General features: G+C 38.5%; 1 protein-coding gene across 5 annotated transcripts in view; it reads left to right on the forward strand.

Annotated features, from left to right (window-relative positions):
• LOC129780380 (maternal protein pumilio) overlaps positions 1 to 26997 on the forward strand; it is a 271903-nt gene that overhangs the window by 233870 nt on the left and 11036 nt on the right. For all 5 annotated transcript variants that reach the window (XM_055788574.1, XM_055788575.1, XM_055788573.1 and 2 more), the window contains 4 exons: positions 9708 to 10061; positions 16959 to 17172; positions 21978 to 23108; positions 23177 to 23345. In XM_055788574.1, the coding sequence (XP_055644549.1) occupies positions 9708 to 10061; positions 16959 to 17172; positions 21978 to 23108; positions 23177 to 23345 (1868 nt within the window). The remainder of the gene's footprint in view (positions 1 to 9707; positions 10062 to 16958; positions 17173 to 21977; positions 23109 to 23176; positions 23346 to 26997) is intronic.

Consider the following 26997-nt stretch of genomic DNA (forward strand, 5'->3'; position numbering starts at 1 on the left):
ATATACACTGATTTTTCAGCGGCCTTCGATAAACTTAACCATCAGATCACAATTGCCAAATTGCATCGAATCGGCTTTAATGGATCGTTGCTGCAGTCTTATCTGACCGGTCGTACGATGTGTGTGAAAATAAGTGACTTTATATTACCCCCATTCGAAGTAATATCGGGCGTTCCACAGGGAAGCCACCTAGGACCTTTAATTTTTTACTGTACCTCAACGATGTCAACCTAATATTAGAATGCGGGAAGCTTTCTTATGCGGATGACTTTAAACTTTTTATGCGCGTGGAGAACTACGAAGATGCAGTGTTTTTACAAGGACAATTAACAATTCTTGCCGGTTGGTGTGAAGCCAATCGTATGTCGCTCAACGCTTCAAAGTGCTCTGTCATCTCCTTCTCTCGGAAACGATCAACGATACGATTCGATTATGAGCTTAATGGATCGACGTTGAATAGAACTACAAACATTAAGGACCTTGGAATCATTTTAGATTCGAAACTAACGCTCCAAGAACATACTTTATACGTTGTTTCCAAGGCATCAAAAGCTCTTGGTTTTACGTTTCGTATCACCAAACATTTCACCGACATACAATGCCTCAAAGATTTATACTGTTCGCTGGTTTGCTCGATCTTGGAGTACTCATCCGTAGTTTGGGCTCCTTATTACGACAACAGCATTCGAAGAATTGAGTCCGTCCAACGCAAATTTGTACGCTTCGCTCTACGTCGATTACCCTGGAATGATCCTCAGAACCTTCCCAGCGACGAAGATCGCTGCAAGCTTTTGGGATTAAATCTGCTCTGCGAGCGACGCAATACAGCGAAAGCTCTGTTTGTTTTCGATCTCTTACAAGGGAATATCGATTGCCCAGAATTACTACGACAAATAAATTTCAATACCAGAAGGAGAAATCTGCGCAATCACGATTTTCTTCGTCTTCCAACATCGCGCACTAACTATGCCTACCATGAGCCCGTTGCAAGCATGGCTCACGTATTTAATGACCAAATCGAACTCATTGACTTCAATTTAACGAGAGAATCTATAAAAAGCCGCCTCCTCCGTAACCGATAGCGTAAGATAGATTAAGATGTATCATTTGGGTTGTAATTAAACCTGTTGATAGATGTAAATGTAAATAAATAAATAAATGTTTTTGTGAGAAAGTTTATCTAAATAATCTGAATACTCAGGCGAATTTGTAAAAAATCGAAGCTCGTTCATGCAAATCAAAATTAACGAAGTCTCGAAAATAAAGGTTGAAAAAAAGGTAAGTGTAATACTTAAAAACGAAAAAACAATCTTCTCAATATTCCGACATGTCATATAAAAATGTCTCAGCTTCCCAGGAAAGATATAATCAGCTAGGACTAGGGTTTTTAATTTTGGGCATCTTCAAATCCACAAAAACGAATTTGGTAGAGTAATTCGAGTTGATCGAGAGGTTCAAAAGTTAATAAGAGCGAAAAAATACAGGCCTAATATTTTCAGATAAGGAATCAAGGAATCATACAGAGAAAAATTGAACCTTTATTTCACGAAACTGTTGGATAACTCAGCTATCAAAGAAGAACAACAAACGATCCCAATTGAATGTTTCAAATTGATACACTCAGTAACACACAACAGGCTCCAAAAACATAACGGAGCTAATGAACGCTTCTCTTCAAATGGGTCTGCTACCGACACAAAGCGATTGAACTTAACGTTATCACTTGGCTTTGAAGTCAGGTCAGCCGGGCAACATCTCGACCGGAAAGTTCAACGCCTTCCTTATATGTCGGGCAACCAACGGAAAAGCACCGTTAGCATAATCAGCAATCACGTCCACCCTTTTCCCACCAGAAGGAGACTTGAAACCTGTATCTGGTGGTTTCCTCTATTGCACATTTTCCCGTTCGACTGCATTCAAATTACTACCCATGTCGGAGCAGCGCGATATCATCACGCAGCAAGTATCGACCCATCCCCGCAAGAGATAATGAACGCTCTTGCAGTGGCCATTCGCTTCGCAGGCATCGAGCAAAATTCGATTAATTTGGAAGCATTGCTAATGATAGATGCATTGATCCGGACCCTGCTGATGGTTGTCCACGTCAGTGCTCAATCGTTTGTGTTTTGTGCTGCTACTGACCGTCTCTTTTTTAATAACCCGAACTCGTTCGACGACATTATAACTTTAAGTATCACAAAAACAAGAAATGAATGCCTCACAGAATCCACGTGAGAATATTTTATGTTGCGTCAGGTTTAAAGATGCGAGCTCAAGAAATGTATTGAACCCCCGTTTTACTGAGTAGTGATGTGAAAATTCTACATCGCCTCTTTCCCTAGTCGAAAAACATTCCTCGTTATAAAACTAAAAAATTGGATAAAAAGCCCACAAAAAACCGCGCCCGAGAAGAAAAAATATCATCCGCATAATCCATTACAATTTCGCACTATTGCACAAAAATCATTGGAAAAACATATTGAATGATTCTGAACCTCTTTCCATTCATCAATCACACGCATCAACTGCATAACTTTCCACATAACAGCTGACCTTTGATATATTAAACACCCATAAAAGAGAGTGCAAGCGAGCAATGCAAACGCATCATTCATTATTCATAATTAACTAATATACTGAATTTAATTGGAATAATTGAACTCGAGTTACATGATTCATGCCTATGAACAATCCGCGAAACAACAAAGTTTCGATGATGCTAAAGCCGGAAATCATGCTTACCGGTATCCTCTCTTTCCTGCCCTTTAAAAGTGATGAATGCACTCGGTGTTACCATTTAATGTCGCTTGTGAGTTTTGTGTGCCCACTGTAGGGGTAGTTGATTACGGTTGATTCATTGGATTATACCCCGAATGATACCGATTTCAAATAGAAGTCATATAACTTATAAGGGTTGTATTATAAAGATGTGAAATTGTAAAATAGGCTAATTCATGAAATATGGTATTTGATCAATATTAGCAATGCAAATTTCTCTAACCTCAGACCTCAGACCTCAGACCTAACCTCAGAAGTCAGATGCTCATCATTGAGTGCTTTCGATCATTAGCTGACAAATTGATTTCATATTTTGCGCTTCTTGTGGAATGATTTTCAACGCAGCAAAGTTGATGACAATCTTCTACAAATAGCCTTTTTCAAGACTATAGGCGAATTAATTTGAAAGTTTGATGCTTCTATAATATAAAAGCAAAACCTGAGCGAAAGAATATGCATGTAAAGGGTGAAATACAGTCAACAGCTTACCCCATCGCTAGCGACACATCTACCATAGGGAGCGCACTGTAGCTTCACTCTTTATTCGCAAGTTTTTGGACTTCGTTCAAGCTTTTTTTTCTAAATGTCTCCAAATTAAAAACGGTAAGAAACGATAGATGTTCGTTAGGGTGGCAATGGAGAAAATTTCATCATCGAATTCCAAAAACCTGTGCAAGTTTCAGTTCAATCGGACATGATTTAGGGGTGCCTCAAAGCGCTCAAAGTTTTGATTTTTTGATCCTCGAAAATCTTCCAAGGGGTAAGTGAAGGACATTTGGAAAATCGATAAAAAAATTTCGATGCCAAAAGACCCAAAAATGCATGAAACGTCGAAATCTGGTGTCATCTTGAAAAAAATGTTTAGCCGAAAATCGACTTTTTGGGACTGGCCTGAGAGGCAATGAAGGTATGGAAAACATAATTGTCGAATTAAAAGAACCAGCCATGTACATTTTGTTTATTAGCCCAAAAAATGACCTGTGCAAAATTTCAGCTCAATCGGACATGATTTAGGGGTGCCGCAAAGCACTCAAAGTTTTGATCCGTATTTTTTTTTGTCAAAAATAGAAGTCATTTTTTCGGAATACGAGGCAGAATATATGACATATAAGAAACTTTGTCTGAAAGGTTTCCGATTAATAAGAAGCTTCTCCACATTTAATAACTAATTTAATTTCGCTGAATTCAACAGGAGAAACAAATTCACTGAACGCAACAAAAAACTAGCTTTTTATTCTATTTTTTTCACCAACCTTTCCATCCTCATTTTATTCTTGTTTGGTAAACCGCAGACTGACGATGGGTGGTGTTTCATATGTATAGGGGAGACACGTGGCTCATTTTATTTTTTGTTAGTCTCTTCCATCCTTTGAGTTGCCCCAGAATGGGTTTAGGCTCGTGGCAGCACGTAATACTCCGTTGTATGGGCGGAGGGACCAATATTTTCCTCGAATTTGTTTAACGCTCGGGGGTTGGGGTAGTTTTCCGTTTTGAATGAAAGCTTTGCCACTTTCTGGGAGTGGCAAAAATATATTATATTTTGATTCTATCGTCTTCGGGCGGCGATAATGGCGTGACATTAATTGGCGGCGATAGTGCCTGTGTTTGTTTATTCGTGCACTATCTTACTGCCTCGCCTTCGATAAAAAGAACCACCATCGGAATTCCAAAAATCACGTGCACATCGTAAGCCCTATCCATAAGCTATGCCCAACGATATGCCAATCCAAACCAGCAGACGAGTTTAAATCTACGTGACGACATTCCGCCATCGTTCAGATTCGACACGGATCGAGTTAATCATCTTTCCCCGGTGCGCTGTGATAAAGATAGCTCCGACAGGGGTACAACATTCGACTGTGCGCTTTGCCCAGCCTAATCTGTTCATACTGCACATTTATAACATTCATGTGTCTTCCCGCGTAAACAAGTCTCGGTGGAATGTTCCTTTTGCTTTCTGGAACACCGCGTTTGTTTATTCCTTACGATGACAGGGGGAGGGAGGAAGTGCTGATATAAATTTATTTCCTACTTCCTATCGGAAACTAATCAAGCAACCGCCATCCACCCACCACGAGGAACACCTGGAGCGCATCACGTGTGACGCTGAAGAATTCATCCGAAAATATCCTTCCCGAAGGATTGATGAATGTTTATGGCACCCGAAAGGCGTCACGTTGTTTTTAATGAGTTAATCGAATTTATCGATTTGTGAAGCAGGCTATTGGCTGGCAAACGAGTGAGCAGTTGGGGTTCCAGGAAGATAGTGTCACATTGATTATCAGATGTGTATTTTCAAAGCACGAATTTAATTGGATTGGATTCGACACTATTTCGTAGAAATCCGCTTTATCGATTACAATATATACTTCGATATGCAATGAAATAAGAAGCGGGTTGGTTTGCAAAATGTTCAAAGAGATTTATAGCAATAATAAGCCCAAAAGTCCCAAACTGTATTTGTAAATCTACTTTGAAATTTGAAACTTTCGTAGATTTTGTCCTTTATTTGAAATCGTTCATTTCGAATTCAATAACATATAAATAGTACTCCAAATTCGTTCAACCCTTGTATATTTAGTTCCAGAAAATGTTTGTGTTTGCACCTCGTTTCCAGTCCTTTAATACATTATCTGCGATTATCGTTATTAGCTGTGACCAAGTCACCGCTATTAACGATAATGTATGGCTATAATAGTTAGAGCGTCAGTCTCTTTCTCACTTGACAAACATTCTGTCACAAGTGATTATATATTTCCTTCGTCAACACACACTTCTTAATCACATTTATCTTTGGTAACGCATGAAACCAACAACAATGTGTTCGCATCATACAAAAATACACGAACACTCCTAACCAGACGACCTAAAACACCGGTGTTATGTATTATTTCATCGGAACTACTCATTATTGGATTTGAAAGAGCGAACAAAATCGCAACGCGGTTTGACATCAAGCGTATCGAGCAAAACGCTGTGTGCCACTGAGGCAAGACTGTGTAATAGAAATCACGAACGGCTTGTTTTATATCCAATAAGTTGCAAATAGGCGGAATACAAACACATTGCGTAGGACTACGAAATTATAACCGGCATGAAGCAAACATATTCAAGAATGAAACTCTTCTTACAAACTCCTGATTCCTGGCACTGACAAAGGCCGATGAATGAATGCTTTCATTGAGTAAAGGACGCGAACATTTTGTGAACCAATAAAATGCCAATTTGAGCAGATTTTCAAATTAACTCTCATGTACTGTACATGTACTGTTGATTGCTTTCTGTCTGTCTTTCTGACACACTGAACTTGCTGAATATCCAAGATGTTAAGGGGGTATTCTAGTGTAGAGACACGAATTTCGGACGTTTTTTCGAACTCCGTAAAAATAAAACAAAGAATATTTTTACTATCCATTATATCATTATTCGTTTATCTATCTTTCAACAATAAAACAAAAATAGGACGGAAAAAAATATTCATAATTAGAATAGTTACATGTTGGTGAAGTGAGGGTGTTCAAAAAAAAGTTGTGCCATGGCGTACACGATTCCAGTCCTTCTGGTTATCTGAAACAAAAAAATCGAACAGATTCTGAATCAGTAAAGATGTCGCTATGGCATGAACCTCGGACAAGTCAAAAACATGGGTTTTAACAAAATGGCGGCCGTTTGAAAACAAAAATGCTGTTTAAAACGTTTTTTTTGCGTTTACCGATTTTTTAAAAATAGTAAAATTAAAAAGTTATAATTTTTTATTGGTTCATGCGATAGAGAGATGTATGCAGATTATTTTCATATAAATTTGACATAAATCGGTTCAGTAGAACTTGAGATATCGTGTACGCCAGTTTGAAAAAACTAGTTTCGAGAAAAACGCGTTTGAAGTTCATTGTTATGGCCGTACCAGGTTAGATACCGCATCACAAAAATGGCTCTAACTCGGTAAATAATATGATTTTCGATATGTCCTTTCTAGAGTATATTCTTGAATGTCTAAACTACAGAAATATGAAGTAAAAAAATTAATTTTTTTCAAATTTCTAGACTAGAATACTCCCTTAATAGCATCTCTTAGCAAAATTACGTTTCAAACACTTCAAAAAACACTCAGAACAGTAACAGAAAATGCGAACCAAATCGGATGTGTGGTGGTGACGCCGACAGCAACCTCTGATTACCTCAGAATGTATCGAAATTTTCAAAATAAGTCTGTTGCGGGAATTTTTTGTGGCCCTGAAAAGGACGCGTTTACGTGGTACTGTAAAAGCAGTTGAAGATGGATGATTCATGATTCATTCTTGTTCTTGCGGGAACAATACACGTGATTTGTGTCCTATTGCTATTGCACGTATCACACTCACTTGTTCACTTGGGGTTTTGAACTAACACCCCAGTACAGATGCAGAAATGTTGTGGAGCAAAAATATAGAAAAATTCTCCACCAGACGGCATGAAAATCGACGCGGTGCCTCCACTGAATAAAATTGTATCACTGTGTGCGATATCTATATCTATCTTGAATAATGATGATCTCGGTTTGAATTATAGAGGCATATTACACGCCTCTATCCTTGAAGAAGAATTTGGGAGACTGAATTAAACTCTCGGCCTTGAGAAAGGCCATTCGTAAAACCTCGCTGCCGTCTGATCGCTAACTGGATGACTGATGAATTGTGAATAGTCTGAGATCGCAAATAGCTTGTTTATCTCAATAAAATGAAAACGGGCGGAACTTGAATTGCACTATTTTTACTATACACATTGTCTGTAGAACGTACACTACATTTGCTATTTATACTTCATGACAACGTGCCTTTTTTTTATTTGACACCATCACTAAAGAACGTACGTCAAAAAATATGTGATGATTTTTGAGGTTTTTGTTATTGTTACTCAAACAAAATTGTTTAAAATAAAGTAACTTCAGATGGGCCAACCCAAAGAGCCGATCGGGTCTTTTGGCTGATTTAAACAATTAACGGACAGGGGAATCGTAATGATTAGCATATCTGGAGGCGATCTGGCGTAGTGGTAACATCCATACCTCTCATGCAGAGATCACGAGTTCAATTCTCTCTCCCGACATTCTTCCAAAAATGGAAGTAAAAGTGACGAACCAGTCGTAATGAGTTGAAAGTCACTATAATAGAGAGAAGAAAAAAAAAAAAAGATTAGCATATCAAAAACTTTAAAATTTTACAATGAATTGTTGTAAAATAATCAAAATCCGTTCGCATCGAAAAGAGCTGTTCACGTTAAAAATATTTTAAAAAAGAAAAAAAACAAAAAAAATGTTTTCTTATTTGGCATCCTTACTAAAAGACGTAGTCCTACGCCAAAATAGGCTCTATAAACTCAAAAACTACTAAGCTTAAAAAACCTACCTTTTTTGTACATATAATTGCTCAGTTAATTTTATTATTAAAAGAGCATGCAATTCAGAGTATTGTCCATCGCTTTCTAGTATTTGCATAGAAATTATACTTCTTCTTACTTTTTGGTAATTTATTAATTCCTTGCTCGAAGAAATGTTTTTCCTCTATGACTATTTTTTGGAGAGTAAGCGCAAGATCAAGTAGTGCCATCTGCCATCTTTTAAAAATACGATGCGATGACTCACAAAATATATAGTTTATTCGTTATACTGTACAGATGTTGTCCAGACTATCGTCTCAGGTTGTTCATGGATATCCTCCGCTGCCGGACGTAAAAATATACAAAGAATTGAAATGTTCCCGTGCGATGAGTCACAAAATATATCGTCGATCTATTATATTCTAAAGGAGTCCTCCCGGTGGCCCTGCGTCATCAGATGTTGAAACATGTGAAACATCAAAACGGTTCACACGGTGAAGCACGAAATACATTGTCGGTCCATTTTATTGTTGAAAATTCTGTTCAAATGTGTCAAAATGTTCACGGAAAACTATCTCAAGTCAGTTTCTTATTTAAAACGATAAAAAACATTCAACATATAATATGAAATTCAATATTAGAATTTCTATTGTAAAATAAAATAAACAAAAATAAATGAATGCAGTGGTGAGAGACGAACAAATAGATGAAGCGAAACAAACAAGAGAAATGAACAAAAGAAGTATGTTTGTAATCCGATATCACTAGATACCGTATGCAAATGATTGCAAATGTTTGCGTCACCCCATCTGTGTGCAACAACCCTCTCTACTCACAGTAGATACATCCAGTAAAAATAAACGAAACAGAACAGAGTTTTAGGTGGACAGTTAGATAACGGTTCCATCCTAGCGGGGGGAGTTTCTCGATACTACAACAAACACAGGGAGCGTGTAGTGAGTGAGATTGAGCAAACAAATTGAAACGTTTTCGATCCGTAGCAGCCATATTCAACGTTGTTACCATCCTCTCTTTTGCTACTGGCGCTGCATTTTAACAACAGCAGCAGCAATATGGTGTTTATCTATCGGATTCGGATGAAGGAAATTCACCGAGGGATGGCGAACACTTTCTCAGGGGGGAGTATCGAAATGAAAAAAACGGATGTATGTTCATTTCAGTTATTTAAAATTAAAATCACCCAGAGGTGTGGTGGGTAGCGGAGATTGAACGGCAAACAAGCGAGACAATTTCAAGCAATGGCTTAGACCAGAATTTAGATCTGATTCAAATGCCATGATAGCAATCTGTTCATTGGAAAATCCATTTCTGTGTGATTTGATTTCATCTCCAGTGGTTTATGTTTTTACTGTCATTTTCTTTAGTACACTACTTGTTCGATTTTGACAACCCGCCTAAATATTTCATTCACAAATGTTGCTAAAATCGAACAAGTAGTCTAAATGAAAACTATTGTTAGATGAATCTAATAATAATCTACTGATGTCGTTGTTGTTGCTAAATGAAGATCTCCGTAGCGTAGCTAATTTTTACTCATTTTTCCTCTTTTACAGCAACTATTCAGATCGAATCCCGGCCTCACAGCAGCCAACTCGGCGGTTCCGGGGGCACCAAATGGACAGCCACTGCCACAGTCAGCCCTCTCGCTCTCTGCCCAGCAGCAACAGTTCCTGGCGCAGCACAATGCGGCATATGCAGCGCAACAAGCGGCACCTTACGTCATCAATCCAGGACAGGATCCGTCGCCGTATATGGGCGCCCTTATCACGGCAGGTGTGCCCCAGTATTACGGAGTGGCCGCTGCCCCGTGGGGGGTGTATCCTGCCAACCTGATACCTCAGCAACAGTCCCAGCCTCGGAGACCACTGACACCCTCTCAGCAGGGTGCTGAAAATCAACCCTACCAGGTGAGAGTTGTCTCCAATATCTCGATATCGGGGAAAAAATCGATTTCCACAGTCAAACAATGCTGTGTGTGGGCGTTAATTAATGTGTTACCCCTACATTCTCTGTTGCATGTCTAATTCTGGATGCAACATAGTCGTGAAACACAGTATCAACGCCTCATTATTCATGTTCCCCCCCAAATTGTACCCCGGATAATCCACGTTATCTAATATTTGCATGTTCGCCGCCGTTGCCACTGATTTTTTAATCCTCTCACGTCAGCTGTATGTAGAAATTTACAATTGACGGGCTTTCATTCGTGCATAATTTAATACGGCACTCCAATCTAAACACACTCCCACAAGAACGGAGGGGATTTATGTGCGGACACAATATATATCGTAAACCAACCTCTCATCACCACTTTTTCGTGCCTGCAACACTGCCGAGTTTAAAGACATGTTTTCGTTTTTCTGATTCTTACGAGGAGAGTGCTGAAGGAATTGATCTCGAATCACAAAGTCGGAGAAAAATAAAAAAAGACGAAAAAAATACAAAACAAATTTACCCGCCTGTGGAAAAATCAATTACGCACTGTACATTGTGCTGGTTTATCGACAATACCAAGAAAAAATGAGAACGGTGGAGTCCAAGACCCGACCGCATCGTTAACGTGACTTCAAAATTATTGCCGGTCAGAACATTATATAAATTTTTGAATAAGTTCTTTGGTCCAAATATTTTTGGTATAGCACTGACAAGTGCCGATGAATGAAGCACAAATATAATAGCGCTGACAAGTACCGATGAATGAATGTTTGAACGAACGATTCGCAAAGCAATGAAAAGCCAATTTGATCAAATTGTCAAATTAAATCTCAGCCTCAGCATGACCACGTACTGTTGATTGCTCGTTGTCTAAAGCAACACTGAAACATTGAACTTATTGGAAATTCAAGTATTTTTTCAGTATCTCTTGACAACATTACATTTCCAATACTCCCGGAATACTCCATTTCCTATAGTAATAATCCACAAATCATGCTATGCAGCACCTTTTGCAAATTGGTAACAGAAAATCCGAATTCGGAACAATTTTTTACCTCCAGTTTTCTACCAAGAAACACAGCGCTGCACTTCAACGCCACTTTTAATTCGGAAAGAATGCGATTCGAAAATGAAACGATCGATCGATCGATCGAAAAAAGTCAAAAGGCATGATTTCATACACACGAGCTGAACATACGCCGAAATTGGTGTCCTTATGGCCAATGTACGTAATGCATCTCTTCTTCTATACACATTCACACACTGCCTCATGTTTTGCTCGGCAAAGTCATATTCAACTGAGGATAGTCTGTGAACTATGAAGAAATTCGCCTTCATATTCAATTGGAAATGAGTTTTGGCTTCTTTCAGCAGTTTTTTATCAACACAACTCAACCGTCATTTGGGCGTTTAGTTGCTATCTCACTCTACGACTCGACTATCTCATTTCATTCTTCTCCGTCAAATGATGGACTTCAATGCATATTGAAGTGATTCCTCCCAAAATGAATTCGTTTCTTTCTCCCATGTATCACGTATGCATGTACCGATGTTTGAGTTCAACGTGATTTGACATATACTATAGGTGAGCTAGATTTTTTTGTATCGTACACGAAAATTACACTCACATATAAAATAGCGTGCAGTGTTGTGTTCAGCAACAATGTCAAATTTGTGAATTTTGTTGATATAAATCCGTTTTTCTGTTTGTTCGTTTTCACAAAACTGTTTAAGTTCGTTGGTTTGAGTTCACAGTGGGTAGACAATAAACCGTTCATTAATGGTGTAACTACTTTTTTGCATCAGAAATCAAGTTTTCGTTTCACTTCATATGGACGTAAAAATAAGATTGTGTACGCGGGTAGCAAGATTTATGTCAGGGGCAGTAGAAGTGTGGATTGTTGAGGTTGAATGAAGAGGCAGATTTGTATTTATTAGTTCCGTCAATTAGAATAACCATTGACTAGAATAGTTCATCAGTCATACTCGCTCTCAACGGTCGTCAAATCATTTTCTAATCAATTCAAACTATGTTGACCGCGAATGTCTTAGTAGTCCTTGTCAAAGCGAAGCTACTAATACTAATCAATTCTCCTGAATTGCTTTTAATTTTCCATCTTCGAACATTTCGGGCCCTGGTTATGCCATTTTTGGCATGATTGTCCTGACATTTTGTAGCACTGTATTCAACTGAACGTTGTCATGATGTAAACTCACTTTGTCGTTTCTCTGCTTGCACAGTGTAATTGAGGTAGCAAAACAGATTCGTTTTCCATCGTCTGCAAATATTTCTAATACAGGAATCACTTCTGTTGATATCTATGAGTCGATTTGAAAGTTTTCATTACTCCATTCAGAAATTACCATTTTTTTCAGTAATTTTCGTCAGTTTTGTCCAACTTTCATCCAAATGAAGTAGTAAAATATTTAATTTTCCTGATATTTGCGAAGCGGTAATAATTCACTGCCTCCACAACTTTCCATATTCGAGACATAAAAGTTTTTGATAGATTCAATTACTGAGAATGTTTTCAAATTGCGTATTTAACATGTTATTTATTTCTAGAAAATTTATTGACTTTCCAACAATTTTGTAAAATACCATATTTTAATCAGATAACTGTAAAAAACTGTACTTTCCTTTTAAAGTCAATGATTTTGGTACGAAATCCTCGTATGATAATAAAATTATCATTTTTATTTTTTTTATGATTAAAAACATTTGTTGGCTGATTTTTAGTTCGCTGAACGCTTGTTCTGGAAGGCAGAAAGGAAGGTTGAATTTTCCAAATTTTGATATTGTTTGATTTGGTTAAGATAAATTCAACATAATCCCATCATTAAAGTTGATTCTACTTTGAATATGACGAGCAAATGATATATTTTTTTCATATTGACTGTGAATTCAATAATTTTATCTTGAGTAATTTTACACTCTGAAGCGTATTTCTACATCAACTACATCAACATACACATTACCTTCAATAAAGAAATGTTGTTCCTCAAACTTAACCTCGTTATAATTTCATAAATTCGTCAGACAATCTGGTTTCATGAAATTTTCTAGCACTGTATTGAAAAAGGTTAAGTACCGCTTTGCATCAAGAGAATTTAACTCGATGTGTGTGTCTTTGTAGAATACCGACCTGAGAGCTATTATGACAGTTCTCATTTCCAACTAAGAAAGCTTTGGCATGGGAACCATTATAGAGTGATAGACATTCGTTTAGCCGCACTTGAAAAAAAAAACTTGAAACACTTAAAAAACAACTAGGAATGTTCTTTTTATCAGAATACTTATTTGCTGTAGTGATAGTATATTTAAGTCAATTTTATTGAAAGGACATGCGTCACAATCACACACACACACAAGGCGGCATCGGTGGATATAAACGTCGTTTTTTCCCGAGACATACGTTTAGCCTCAGGGCATAAATATCGAGTTTTCGCATAATCACCAAGCCTTTATCGGTGTTTTTTGAAAAAATACTTGAGATTGTTCAATTTAAAAGATAAATATTAGGTGTGCAACGCAAGAAGTTGGTCAGATTAGTGATTAACGTAGAATTTAAGGGAATGGCGAAAGGTATTCTATTGACGGAAGAGGGACGGAAAATAATAAAGATATTCAGTGAACAAAAGTTTCATAATCGCTCGATCGTAACAAAAATTGGTCGATCTGAGAAAGTGGTACGGAATTTCTTTAAATAGTGCCAGAAATATAGGATATAACGACCAACAAATGGGAACACCAAAGTTACTTTGCGTCTTAAAGGTCGAATAAGACACGAAGCAACCAGGAAACGATGTCCTGCTCATACATTGCAGAATCGGTTGTTCCAGTAACGAAGAGGCATATTGGGCACATCTTGAATGAGTCATCAAACATCATGTGGAAGAATCGTCAAGGGAAGCCGAAACTGACCGCCACCCATAAGCAGAACCATCTCATTTTCGCCCGGCAATACATGGAATGGAAACTAGAATGGAGAAATGTTGTATTTTCCGGCGAAAAAAGTTCAATTTGGATGGTCCGGACTGTTACAGTTGCTATTGGTACAATTTAAGTCAACGGCATGTCGTGAGATCGAAGCGAAACTTTGGAGGCGGAAGTTTGACAGTGTGGGGTGCCGTTTCCTATCACAGCAAACTTCTCATTTGTTTCATTTTCACCCGAATGAACTCCGAAAAGTATCTTCGATTACTGAAGGACGTTTTGATTGGCCATATTGAGAATAACGCTACCGAGGATGTGGTTTCCACGTTCCCAAGCAATCGAAGGCATGGTTTGCCGAGAAGGACATTCCGCTTCTTGAATGACCTGCTGGCAGTCGATTGCAATCCCATAGAGAACCTATGGAGAATCTTGGCCGAGATGGTCTATGCAAACGGATGACAATTTGACAACATTTCCAGTCTCAAGACAGTAATTCAGGAATGTTGGACTATAACCAATATGGCAACACTTTAAAAGCTGTCTGACTCGATGCCAAATCGAGTTTTCAAAGTGATCCAAAATGGAGGTGGACATACTAAATATTAGCTACCGATTGGACTCGAAATTTGCCGCACAAATTTTCTTTTATTGAAATTTGAGGATGCGGCTATACGAATGTCCACCCATAATCGTCTTTTATGAGAAAAACTGTACAAAGAATTGACTTATTTTAAAAAATATTGAGGAAAAATAGGGTGCGGCTAAACGAATGTCTACCACTGCATTTATTACAGATAGTTTTTATTTATGCGGTAAAAAGTACAAAAATCAAGAAAAACCCGAATCATTTCAGAAAAATCAGGCAAAATTGAATGTTTGTCAGGATATCAGGGAACGTGCAAAAAAGTCTGGGAAATCCTGTAAAATCAGGAAGGTTGGCGTCTCTGCTGACGACTCTTACGATGGATTAGTTTTGATGCATCCTGCAACTTTTCTCGACAGCTGTCCTCAGCCCTGTGCATCATGTGTTCTATGCAATCAACCTCTGCATGAATTTCAACTCATGGTACATTATACAATGCAGCATAACATCCTTAGAAACCACCAACAGCAGCTTCCTGTATGTCGAGCAGGTTTTTTTTATTTCTTCTGAAAAGTGCAGTGAACAATTAAACGGTCACTGCTTGTGCCGTGTTCAGTTAGAGTGCATGCCACACACAACAAATCCAGTTGGTGGTGGCGTTCATGCTGTCAAGTGCATGTGTTCGCTCGAAGCATCCAAACGAGAAATGAAAATCTCTCATAGCTGTTGCATTGCCACGGCCACAACCTTCCGCGCTGGGCTGGTTTCTATCGGAGGCCATTTCAAGCGGTAACATTTCGCGCTATACCATTCCACCGAACAACAAACTTGAACCGCGGCCGCATTATACGATATCACATGTTAGATGAAAGCATATTACAACCACCATGAAGGTAGTTAATTCTGCTGGTTTGTGGAGAGTGCATGATTATGTTTGCTTGCGTCTCTACGTGCGCGCGGTATCGCAACCTTTGTATCTCGACAACGCAGAAAGTCATTGTACGCGTCGCTATTTTTTTCTTTTTCTCCACAACTTAAACCGTTTGACGAATTGTGGCGCTTACATGGGGTTAAGCTACGACTTGTTGCACAGACGAGCTACGAAAAAGCTGGGTATGGGGTAACGTGTGTGTGCTAATTGGAACCAATTTGCTGCCAAAACTTGTGCCGGTCCGGCTTGTGCTCCCAAGAAAAAAAGAAATTCACGATTCCTTCCTTACCGGCGTAATCGAGGCGCTAACAATCGCGAAGTGCAATATTGTTATGCTGCGGAAAATTGTTGTTATAAATTGTTAACGCTTAATTAGCATACGGTTCAAAGTTTTTTAGCGTGCTCACAACGCCTGTTAGACCATCGCCACCCGACACCTACTCCGCTCTATTATTAGAGAAAAAGGCGAAAGTTTGATGCATGCCTAGCCTCTCGTGCTACGTCAGTGGAAAAAAGGAGAAACTTTTCAGTGCGGACAAATTTGTGCGGGCTAAACTTCACGTCGCGACCCCCTTCCCTTGCAGGTGTGAAGGTTGACATGAGTTAATGAAAAACACTCTCTTTGAAGTTTCGGTTCCCACATCATGGAACTTGTTGCTTTTTTAATTACATTATAGGATAGCAAGTTCGTAAAAACCTTCCAATGATAATTAGTGTATTGATTATACATTCAAATTGTTATACATATATTTACAAGAATGACTGATGTTAATTGAATTGCAAATGTTTCAATTTCTGAACACCTTCCTGTCAGAAGCAATCAGTTTCGCTACAGTTCGCGAAAGCGAATGGCCTTTGGTTATGAAATCAACGCCACCATCAAGTTATGCACACACTTCATGCTAAAATCTTGCGAAGCATGCCTACTGATTGTCGTTTTCTTTGTGCTTCTTTTAATTAACAGTATATACGTGCAATTGCAAGTACGAGAATTATTCTGCGTCTTCGGTAATGATCCGTGACGGATCGCTTGGCGGATGTGCTGAAAAGACCTCGAGGGCCTCACCCAATTGTTCGGATTGTAACACTCGTCTGCTCAGTTTACCTTTGATCCCTTCCCTCACAACGTGTTCATATTTCATATTTGTTCAAATGTATAAAAAAAAGTTGCCCATCCACTGATTACCTCCATCCGATGATTGATTGTTACATTGTTTACATATTAAGCACTAGGTTAAGGACTGTACATAATGTTAATAATTCCCTAATATTTGTTTGTATATTATTTTCTTTCTCTTTTCCCGTGTCTTCATACCAATCAATAATATCGCCTACACACAACACAATCATGCGAATATAAAAACCAAACCTCTTCATTACCACCAATCAACCAAACATCCATCGATCCGCGCACACAGGTGATATCGGCCTTCTACGACCAGAGCGGCTCGCTGGTGATGGGACCGCGCACTGGAACACCGATGCGGCTGGTCAGTCCGGCGCCCCCGGTGCTGGTTCCACCCGGTGCAGCTGGTCCGCGGGGTCCACAGGCGCCGCCGACGATCTATCCACCGCAGCCACAGACGGCACAGCAGAGCATGTACTCTGCCCAGAACGGATCCAACGTTGGAGGTAACGAATCAATACTTGTTTCATAGTGATGTTCTTTTTTTTTATTAACATGTTAATAGTAGACTCGAATCTGAATCTGTTCGATTGTTTATATGAATTTAATAAATATTTGCACACTTATTGCCCAATAACGTATTAAATGATTGAAAATATGAAGATTATAAATTGTATCATTGTATAAAGTTTTCAGAACGCAGTCATATTTCGCAGCATCAAAATTACTAAGATCTCTATAAATGAGTGTCCTGTTTTATATATAACTTTCTAGCTGTGATCTCCAAGGCTGAATTCGTCGCTGCACAGTCATAAAAAGCAATGTTTTATGAATTACTACGTTATTTTGCAAAAAGAATTTTGGCGAAAAAACAGACAGATGACAAGAAACTGTTTGGGTGTTATGAGACGTTTTACCTCATGCTAACGCACAGTCGCACACTGCCTGCACTATCGATACATTTCGGACTGAGAACAGTACGAATGTCATCTAACAAACACATAAAATTCACCAGAAATGTTGTTGGCATAAATGTGTTGCATTCCATGGAGACTGCTTTGAATGTAAAAATAACCATTTTGATGAATAAATTTGTGTTTTCCAACTTTTTACCATAAAACCGTATATCCAATCGATTTGTACAAAACCTTGTAACTAATAAAATTTAAAGGATTTATTTATTTTACAAATATTTCGAAATTGAACCACGTCACCAACTTGAAAACGATAGCCAAAAATTGCTTCCAACAACTTCCAATGGTGTGAAAAATCAAAGCGGTATCCAACATCATAAGCGTTTGTTTGATGCAAATACTACTTACAACAGGCGTGATTTTTTTTCTTAATTCATGTAGCATACTGAATTACACCTGAACTACAAATCCATTCTTATTTTGCAAGTTTCGGTGGTTGAAACTTTAAATAGACAGTAATGATGTCGACTATGTATTGACAGTCACCACGTGAAAAGAGAAGGCGATCCTCAACCAGATCCCGAAAATTGAATGTATTTTATTATGCCGCAGCGAAGGATTCAGAAGGTAATCTGAGAGAACTGAGAGTACTATTGAAAGAGCTCCTCTACAATGAATCGGATCGACGATATATTCCGTTATTATTTGCGTTCAAAACATAGTGAAGAAGGATATTCGATGATCAATAGATCTTTCTACAATAAATTGAACTGAAAATATAATCTGTGATTGATTGTATCGCACATCGAACTCTCATTCATTTCGACACACTGCGACCGAGGGTATCAAAGAGTGACATGAGAAAGCTACAAAGAGAGAACTTCGTTATAATAAATTGGATTGTCGTTACATTTAATGACAGATCACGTGGTACTCTTTTACACAGTATGTTCAATAAATGAGGGGACTTTTTATTTAAATCATGGAACACGTAACGCCACCTGTTGATTAGGAAGGTTAAGGTCTTACCTTTCAAACGCTGCCAACTTTATATAAATCGGTTGACATGTTAAAAGGTTACGCGCTTTTTAATGACGGTATGTTTTGTCCTCCTCTTCAAATTGACAATTATATCTTCCATGATAATCTATAAAACTATACTTGCACCATAAAAACATGATATAGAGGTGATCCCTAACATTCCTTCCCTTTCCCTGGTGATCATAGGGGTGTGGCCGGGATCGTTGTTGACTATTTAAAGTTTAAATCGCCGAAGGTTGTACAAAGAGAATTGTTTGCTACACTCAAGTACCAATCAGTATGTTCTGTGTGTGAGAGAATGTGAGAGTGTTGGAAAGATTTTGAGGAGAGAGTGTTAGAGGAAATGTGAGAGAGAGTGTTATAGAGAATATGAGAGAATATTAGGAAGGAATATAAAAGAGGGAATGTGAGAGAAGGTGAGAGAGAGAAAGGGAGAATGTGAGATATTGTCAGAGAGATGAGGGTGTTTAAGAGAATGTGAAAAAGTGTTTTATATCCTTCGCGTTTTTTTTTCCAGGAATCATCTGAATCTATTCTGCACAAAGCCTTGCAATTTGAAAAGTCTCAAAGAATTTCATAATAACAAATATTTCGACGTTAGGATAAAAAGTGCACTATTGACATCTGAAATATTGACGATAGAAATTACATTTGTCCATGATTTCTCCATGATTTGTGGGGCGTTTTTCATGACCGGCATTTATTTATTATGAACAGGAAAAAACATACTCTTTTCTCGATAATAAAGTTACATTGAAATTTCTTCCGACTTGCACTGTGATCACGCGTATTCTAGAGCTTGCCACTCAAAATGCATTCAAGGCGTGTTATTTGGCATAGAAATCTCAACTAAGTACTAATAAAAATGACGCAAGTAATACTACGTTGAGACGGCGAAGTTCCTCTAGGAACGTTAGTGCCATTGAAGAAGAAGAAGAAGAAGAAGAAAGTTACATTCAAAGAGCTCTCAAAAGCTTTCAACATCGTGAAACATCAAAGTGGTTATACTATATTCAGTGTTTGCGAAAAATTTTAGAATTCGTAATTGTTCTCTGATATCATCACACCTCGCTTCAGCTCGAGTGAGTACGTGACATTTTTGTCTGTCAATGAGAATGAAAATTGACGGTAACTGGAATCGACCAATGGAGTGGTATGATAGTGTTAAGCAAAACAGGAAATGTTTAAAAAAAACTTGACACAAAAATTTTAGCTTCCAGAATTTCTGTCCGAGTTTCGATAAAATATACAGTAAAACCTGTTTTTGTGCAATTTTTATACGATTTTTTTGTGCGGTATTTGAAAAAAATGAACTCTTCGGTCATTTTTTTCTTTCTTTGATATGTATTTCATTGCTCTACTTAGGGACTGTGTCAGCTGATTCCCATTTTCATGTTTTGCTTCGTTTGTGCCAAGAGTTGATTTTATGATCTGCGCGAGTGAGTAGGCCGCTTATTAAAGTGATGTTGATCACGAATGGAATCATTAGAATTTGGGTTATTTCCATAAGGAAATTTTTTTGTGTAGTTACACTATTTTTTAAAGCTTCTGGTAAAGTTTAGTACGATTTTTTTTGTGCGGTCCCTATCCCCCGCACAAAAACAGGTTTATCTGTATACAGCTAGGGTCTTTTTTGTTTTTAGACTCCTCAGAAGACTCCATAAAAAAGCAATATTTCTACAGCTTTCGCCGCAGAATAGACATTTCGAAGTGTAGTTTTATATTTTTTGGGGTATAACTACAAATTAGTTTGTTACAAACTTTTAAAGATGGGTACTTTCGACAAAAGTTACAAAAAAGACACTCCAATCCTGGATAGTCCATCATAAAGGCGGAACTGTTGCATATTCACATACAGTCCATTCTACCATATGACTTCTCATTGATTTCGTTCCGAAAAAAAATCTACACCAAGCTATCCGATATCCGAAACATTTCACCCAGAGAATCGAATTAGTGTGATTACGACAGCGGCAAAACGAAAGCCCCCTTGCTTAATTCAATAATTCTTTTCCTCAATCACTGTATCTTCCTGCCCCCAATTTGATGCAGCCCCATCGCATCGCATCGTTCGATAAGAAAGCATAGGAGCGAGGGACCAACTGGCCGCTGTGGTGAAACTAGGGCACATAATTTGCAACAAAATACGGCTTGACGGAGTCATCGCAGTCAGCATCCTCCGATCAGCGCGACAGCAGCGCAGACCTTTGCCTCTGTAGTATTAGTGGAACATCACTAGCGAGAGCGCGCGCGGCCGCTGCAGAGGGGCACAGGGGCTCCGCTGTGAATCTCTTTCTTTTATTCTTCGTTGCTCCATTTGAAAACGGCAACGGATGGAAAATAATGCCAACCTAAGAGTAGAAAAAAGAAGATGCTGATGTGTTCCAGTTTCGTCAATTTTCATTCGTCTGTTGATCGTGTATACAAAGACGACCAAACGCGACGGGTACGAAGAGATATGATCTGAGACGATAGCATTCCTTCGTCGTTGTTGCAATTCGCATGGACGGCGAAAAAGAAAGAGCAATGCATCCACCACCAGGCAAACAAGTAATCAAGTAATTGATGCCCTTAATACCTTCTAACATCGAGTGATACACAGAAGTTCACATAAAAAGCGGATTTGATGGATGGACATCAATGTAGAAATCCGGCTTGTCTTCTGCTGTATATCCATCAGCGATGGGATGAAAGTTTCTTTATTGTGTATTATTGATAATGGTAGGTTATGGACCAGTTTATGTTCATAAATAACTAATTCAATAAACGTGAGATGCAATCCTGTTTTTATTTGATTAAACAAGACTAGACATGAGTCTTGAGAAGAAAACAAAACATTTCGAAACAGCGATCTTATTACTAATTGTTGAATCGACACCTACATTCACTGGTCTCTGCAGTGGACGAAAATTAATGCAGTTTTTCGCTGTCCTTTGTTAACCTGCCCCAGTAGTCGACGGTAGACTTTTCAATTAAGCATTTTATCATTTTATTTTAATTGATGTAGTAATCGCGTACCACTTTTGAAATCAGTGTAACGTGAAATAAAGAAGGCGGCTATGCTTATTACTTTTAGCTTTTACTCCACATTTGTCTCTCGTAACCGCGTGGCCGGAGAGTGTAGCAATTCGGGTGCAGAGCTGCTTTTCATAATCAATTAGTCTAGCTTTGTAGCTATCACAATACAAATCAACTTTCATTTTCACCATTATCTGTTATGAAATCGCTCCGCCCTATTTTCACTCCAAAAGACTCGATTTAGTAATTACTCGACCATAGCGCGTTGGATTTTGTTTCACGATTTTTCAAGCAATGTATATATCTGATCAAGCCATGTTTCTTCACCCTATTTGTAGGTCTCGCCCTGAACACATCGACACTGAGTGCCCGGAGGGATTCGTTCGATCGTAACACATCAGCCTTCAGTCCATCGCTGGACTACTCATCAGCATCGTCGAATGCCGTGATGAGCAATGCTGCTGTGGCGGCTGCAGCTGCCGCCCGGAAATGGCCCGTAGGCGCAGGAAGCTATGGAGGATTAAACACAGTGAACGCCTCGGCCAGCCCACTCGGTACCTCAATTAGTCCGCCACCGGTTTCCGGGCTGGGAGCACTGGTTACCAGTCGTGCTCCAGGGGCGGAAACAAAATACCGTCAGGTCAATCAGTTGGCCCCGGGAATATCTGCGAATGCTATGTTTGGATCGAGTAACTCACTGTTTTCGAAATTGTCTGGATCTATTGTGCGCCCAACGACCGCCGCAGCCGCTGCAGTCGCAGCCGTCGCTGCTGCTACACCTGGACTGGATCGTCCACCCGGCCGTTCCCGTTTGCTGGAAGATTTCCGAAATCAGCGATATCCTAACCTTCAGCTGCGTGATCTCACCAATCATATTGTCGAATTTTCACAAGATCAGCATGGTTCACGATTCATCCAACAGAAGCTGGAGCGAGCAACAGCGGCTGAGAAGCAGCTAGTGTTCAACGAAATTTTGGGAGCAGCCTACAGCCTGATGACCGATGTGTTTGGCAACTACGTTATCCAGAAGTTCTTCGAGTTTGGCTCTCCGGAACAGAAGCAGGCGCTCGCCCAACAGGTCCGCGGCCATGTTCTCCCACTAGCCCTTCAGATGTACGGATGTCGCGTGATTCAGAAAGCACTCGAAAGTATCCCATCTGAGCAACAGCAGGAAATAGTGCGTGAACTCGATGGACATGTGCTTAAGTGCGTTAAGGATCAAAACGGAAATCACGTAGTTCAGAAGTGCATCGAATGTGTCGATCCGGTGGCTCTGCAGTTCATCATCGACGCGTTCCGCAATCAGGTATACTCACTAAGCACACATCCGTATGGTTGTCGTGTAATCCAGCGGATACTGGAGCACTGCACACAGGAGCAGACGGCACCGATCCTGGCGGAACTGCACGCCAACACCGAACAGTTGATTCAGGATCAGTACGGAAATTATGTGATTCAACATGTTTTGGGTAAGAGGATCGGGTGATCGATTTTGTTTCGATGTGTATGATTTAATGTTTTTTTTATACATTTTCAGAGCATGGAAAACCAGAGGACAAATCGGTTCTGATTGCTGCTGTGCGAGGAAAGGTTCTCGTACTGTCTCAGCACAAGTTTGCTTCTAACGTTGTAGAAAAGTGCGTTACACACGCAACACGTGCCGAACGGGCGCTGCTGATTGAAGAGGTGTGCTCGTTCAATGACGCGTGAGTATTTTCCTTTTGTTATAGCCGGTTTCCAGCGATGTTTTGGACTTCCTCGAATTCACTTTTTCGAAGGCTTTTACCTTTTACCTAACTTTACAACAATTATTCGATACCTGACCGACCGATCAAAAGATTTTTGGCAGACGGCTATTGTTTGAAAGCTGTCGTTACTCTCTGAATTGAAACATATTGTATTTGTCACCATAAATCCATTTCCTACCTGTTATTGATTTTTCCTATAACTGTACACCAAAAAAAAAAAAAAATCAAAAAATTTCGAGAAAAAATCTTGAAAAAGTTTTTGTTAGAAAATTTGTTTTGCCTTAAATATGCACAAATTGCGATGTATGGAAGAGCTGTAGGTCACATATTTATCTACCATTTCATTAAAATCTGAGATGACCATTTTAAGAAAATCGACTTTTAGTTTTTGAAATCATTTTCAGTGACATTTAAAAAAAATATTTTTTCAATATTTTTTTTTCTGAAAATTCAATTATTTTCGATAACTCTTCCATAGATCACTTTTTTGTAGGACTCACCATTTTCGAGTAAAGAAAAAATACAAAAATGGCCAAAAATATTTAGCCCTTCCATATGTTAGTTTTATTAAATTTTCGGAAAACTAAGTATGCCAAGTTGCTTAATTAGGTAAGGTACTCACGCCCAGAAAGTTTTATTAAGTTCTGAGAGGGTCATGCCAATCCCATAGACGAGTTTGCGCGAAATTCGTCATATATAAGATACTGGAGCACGCGGATAGATTCAAATTGTCAAAAAGAATCCAATGAGAAATGTAAAAAAAACAAATATCAAGAGGAGCAAAAGTATTACTTTTCTATCAATAATCCACTACATTAAGAATGTATTATTATCACAGGCAATAGTAATCAAATGAACAAAAATGAACAAAATACATTTTTAATGCCAGCGCTCAAAATCATAAACATTTTGCCAGGAACTGAAATTTTAGTATTATTGGGATGTTCTAAATTTAATTACCATTCAATCTACCGAAAGATCGGCTTTTAGGGTTCTGAATGCTTGAATTATTTTTTCGACGTAGGACTACGTCTTACATTAAGGGTCTGCTGCCAACGGATTTAAACGATTTGCAAGCCAATCGGATCAGAAATTTTCTAAGATTTGTTTGATATACAATACATTACAATCCCATAGTCTGTATATGGTTTAAAATGATGAAAATTGGAAGCATTCCCATTTCCATTTGTGTGCTTTCCCGAACAGAGCTGCCAATAACGAGCAACTTATGCAGCTGCTAGAATAGAAACGGTCGGAGACGAATGAATCGTTGGAGTTAAAGTCTCCGTAATGCAAGGATGATGCCTCTAGTTAAATACTCAGTGTAATGCGTGCATTGATATAAAGAAACAAATTGCGACAAATTGCGATTACCAATTAGAGTATTGTTCTCGCAAAGGCAAGAAAGAATCGTTGCTACTAGAAATGATTGTACAAAACCACGCAAGCCATTTAACCTTTTCAGGGTCCCCGAAACTTTTTACCAAAGAGTTATTTATGAACTTTCGACGTATTCGAAAACAATATCCGAAATGATAAACCAACAAATTTCAAAAAAAAGATTGCGTAGCCCTGCGTCCTAAGCGGTCGTGTCTCGGATACAACCCCTCGATTTTTTTTAATACAAAACACGAAATGCAGATACGAATTACAAAAGTTTTCCCTATTTGATCTGTGCTGTATCAACGTTTTTATGAATAAAAGTTCCCTGAATTTTCGAAACCTACGTCTCTCAGCTGCATGCAGTAAGAATCTAACGACTCAAAGTAATGAAAGATTTCTGCAGAAGGATTATCATGTGATTTGTCTATTGACTTCAGTAGCAAAACAGTATAGCGACTGATTTCAAAATTAAATGAACTGTGAGTTGCGTACTTCGATAGACATTGATCGCACTAATTTTTTTTTTTAATAAAATAACAAAATAATTTAAAAAATAAACTTGATTGACCCCTAGATAAGAAATAATGAAAAAAATCGAACAATCGATCAATAGATCGCGAAGATGTAATCAATTGGTTTTTTTGCGCATCTGTCGCAACCAATTTGTTTTTGAAAAAAACAATTGAATAATTGTAAAATTTCAAGCACCGTCTAAACGCGCAAAATCCCACGCACTTTATTGGCCCAATTTGTGCTCGTCATATTGTATCGACCACAAGGAGCGACTGAGTAGCAGCGAACAACAATTTGAATACAGGGTAACTTCGATATAACGTACATTTTGCTTTCAAAACTGTGCGTTGTATCAAATTGTACGTTATATCGAAGCATAATAAAGAACTCACAAACGTAGTCTGTAATACATTATTGTGTTGCTGTTTTAGTGAAGTTAACGAATATATTCAATCAGAATACGAAGCCAGCCTTTCTCATTTTTCATTGTTTCTCTTCGTACTGTTGATTAAAGCTAGATTCATTTAGAATCCGGAATCACAAAACCAGCTAGATTTCTGGATTGATTGAAAGTACAAAACATGTTTTAGCATCACAATACAAATAATTCATTGTTCTCTCAAAAAAAAAAAATTTTTTTTTCCTTTACACTTTGAAAATGTGTACGATCGAGTGACGTTATATCGAGGGTACGTTATAACGAGGGTACGTTATATCGAAGTTTCCCTGTACATAAATAAAGTAGAACCTCGATTATCCGCGAGCGGTTGATTCGCGGTGCGGATTATCCGCGAAAGTGAGTTCCCTAGTAAATCTATAAACCTTCTAAACCTTCCCGAAATTTGTTAGTAAGTCTGTAAGTTGATAGAGTCTTGCTTTTTTGTTTTGGTCATGGCTTTCACATTATCTGATCAGTGATGTGCACGACCTTACAGATTGATAATTCAATAATTTCTGTATTGATGAAACATAGTTTTCATGCTAAAATATATATTTTTCGTTTTTGTACCTCATTTTTAGTCTTGTATTGCATTATCCGCAATTTTCGTTATACGCGATGGCCTAACCCGACTATTTCGCGGATAATCGGGGTTCTACTGTACTACTGTGAAAACAAGCTTATCTTTCCACCGTGCATATCATTCTATCCAAATGAAATAAAAGAACGAAGTCACCATATAGATATTCATCCCACTCTAATCTACCTCATTGAGGCGAATGAATTGCGAAGCTGAAAGCGTCTTTAAAATATCGAAAGGAAATCGACCTCAATATCGCATCAGCTAGTGAGCAGACAACAGTCTCTCTAAATGCTGAACAGTCATTCTCTAATAGTTTCATCATCAACCAAAAGGTGAAACAAAATTTAGTAGCCTCATTCACGATTCATCAGACACTCAGCTAGCGACCGGACTACAGTAGCGGTTCCATGAAAAAATAAAACGAACCGCGTCATTTTTTATACCATCATGTTGAGAGTGTTTGTGTATGATTGATTCGCACGCAAGCATTTTTAATTATATGCGTTGTCAATGATGATGATGGTATAAATAAAGAATCGCCTGCAACTGAAATGTGTGTCTAGAACAGAGTAACTCTACTGGCAGGACAAGATACTGAGACAGCATCGCAATCAATCACCAATGTTCTGCAATTCATGGCGTACGTATCGAACTTAAGATCATGAGTTCGACACTTTCGCACGTTGAAACAT

Source organism: Toxorhynchites rutilus, chromosome 3 (assembly GCF_029784135.1).
Source record: "Toxorhynchites rutilus septentrionalis strain SRP chromosome 3, ASM2978413v1, whole genome shotgun sequence".
Taxonomy (NCBI): domain Eukaryota; kingdom Metazoa; phylum Arthropoda; class Insecta; order Diptera; family Culicidae; genus Toxorhynchites; species Toxorhynchites rutilus.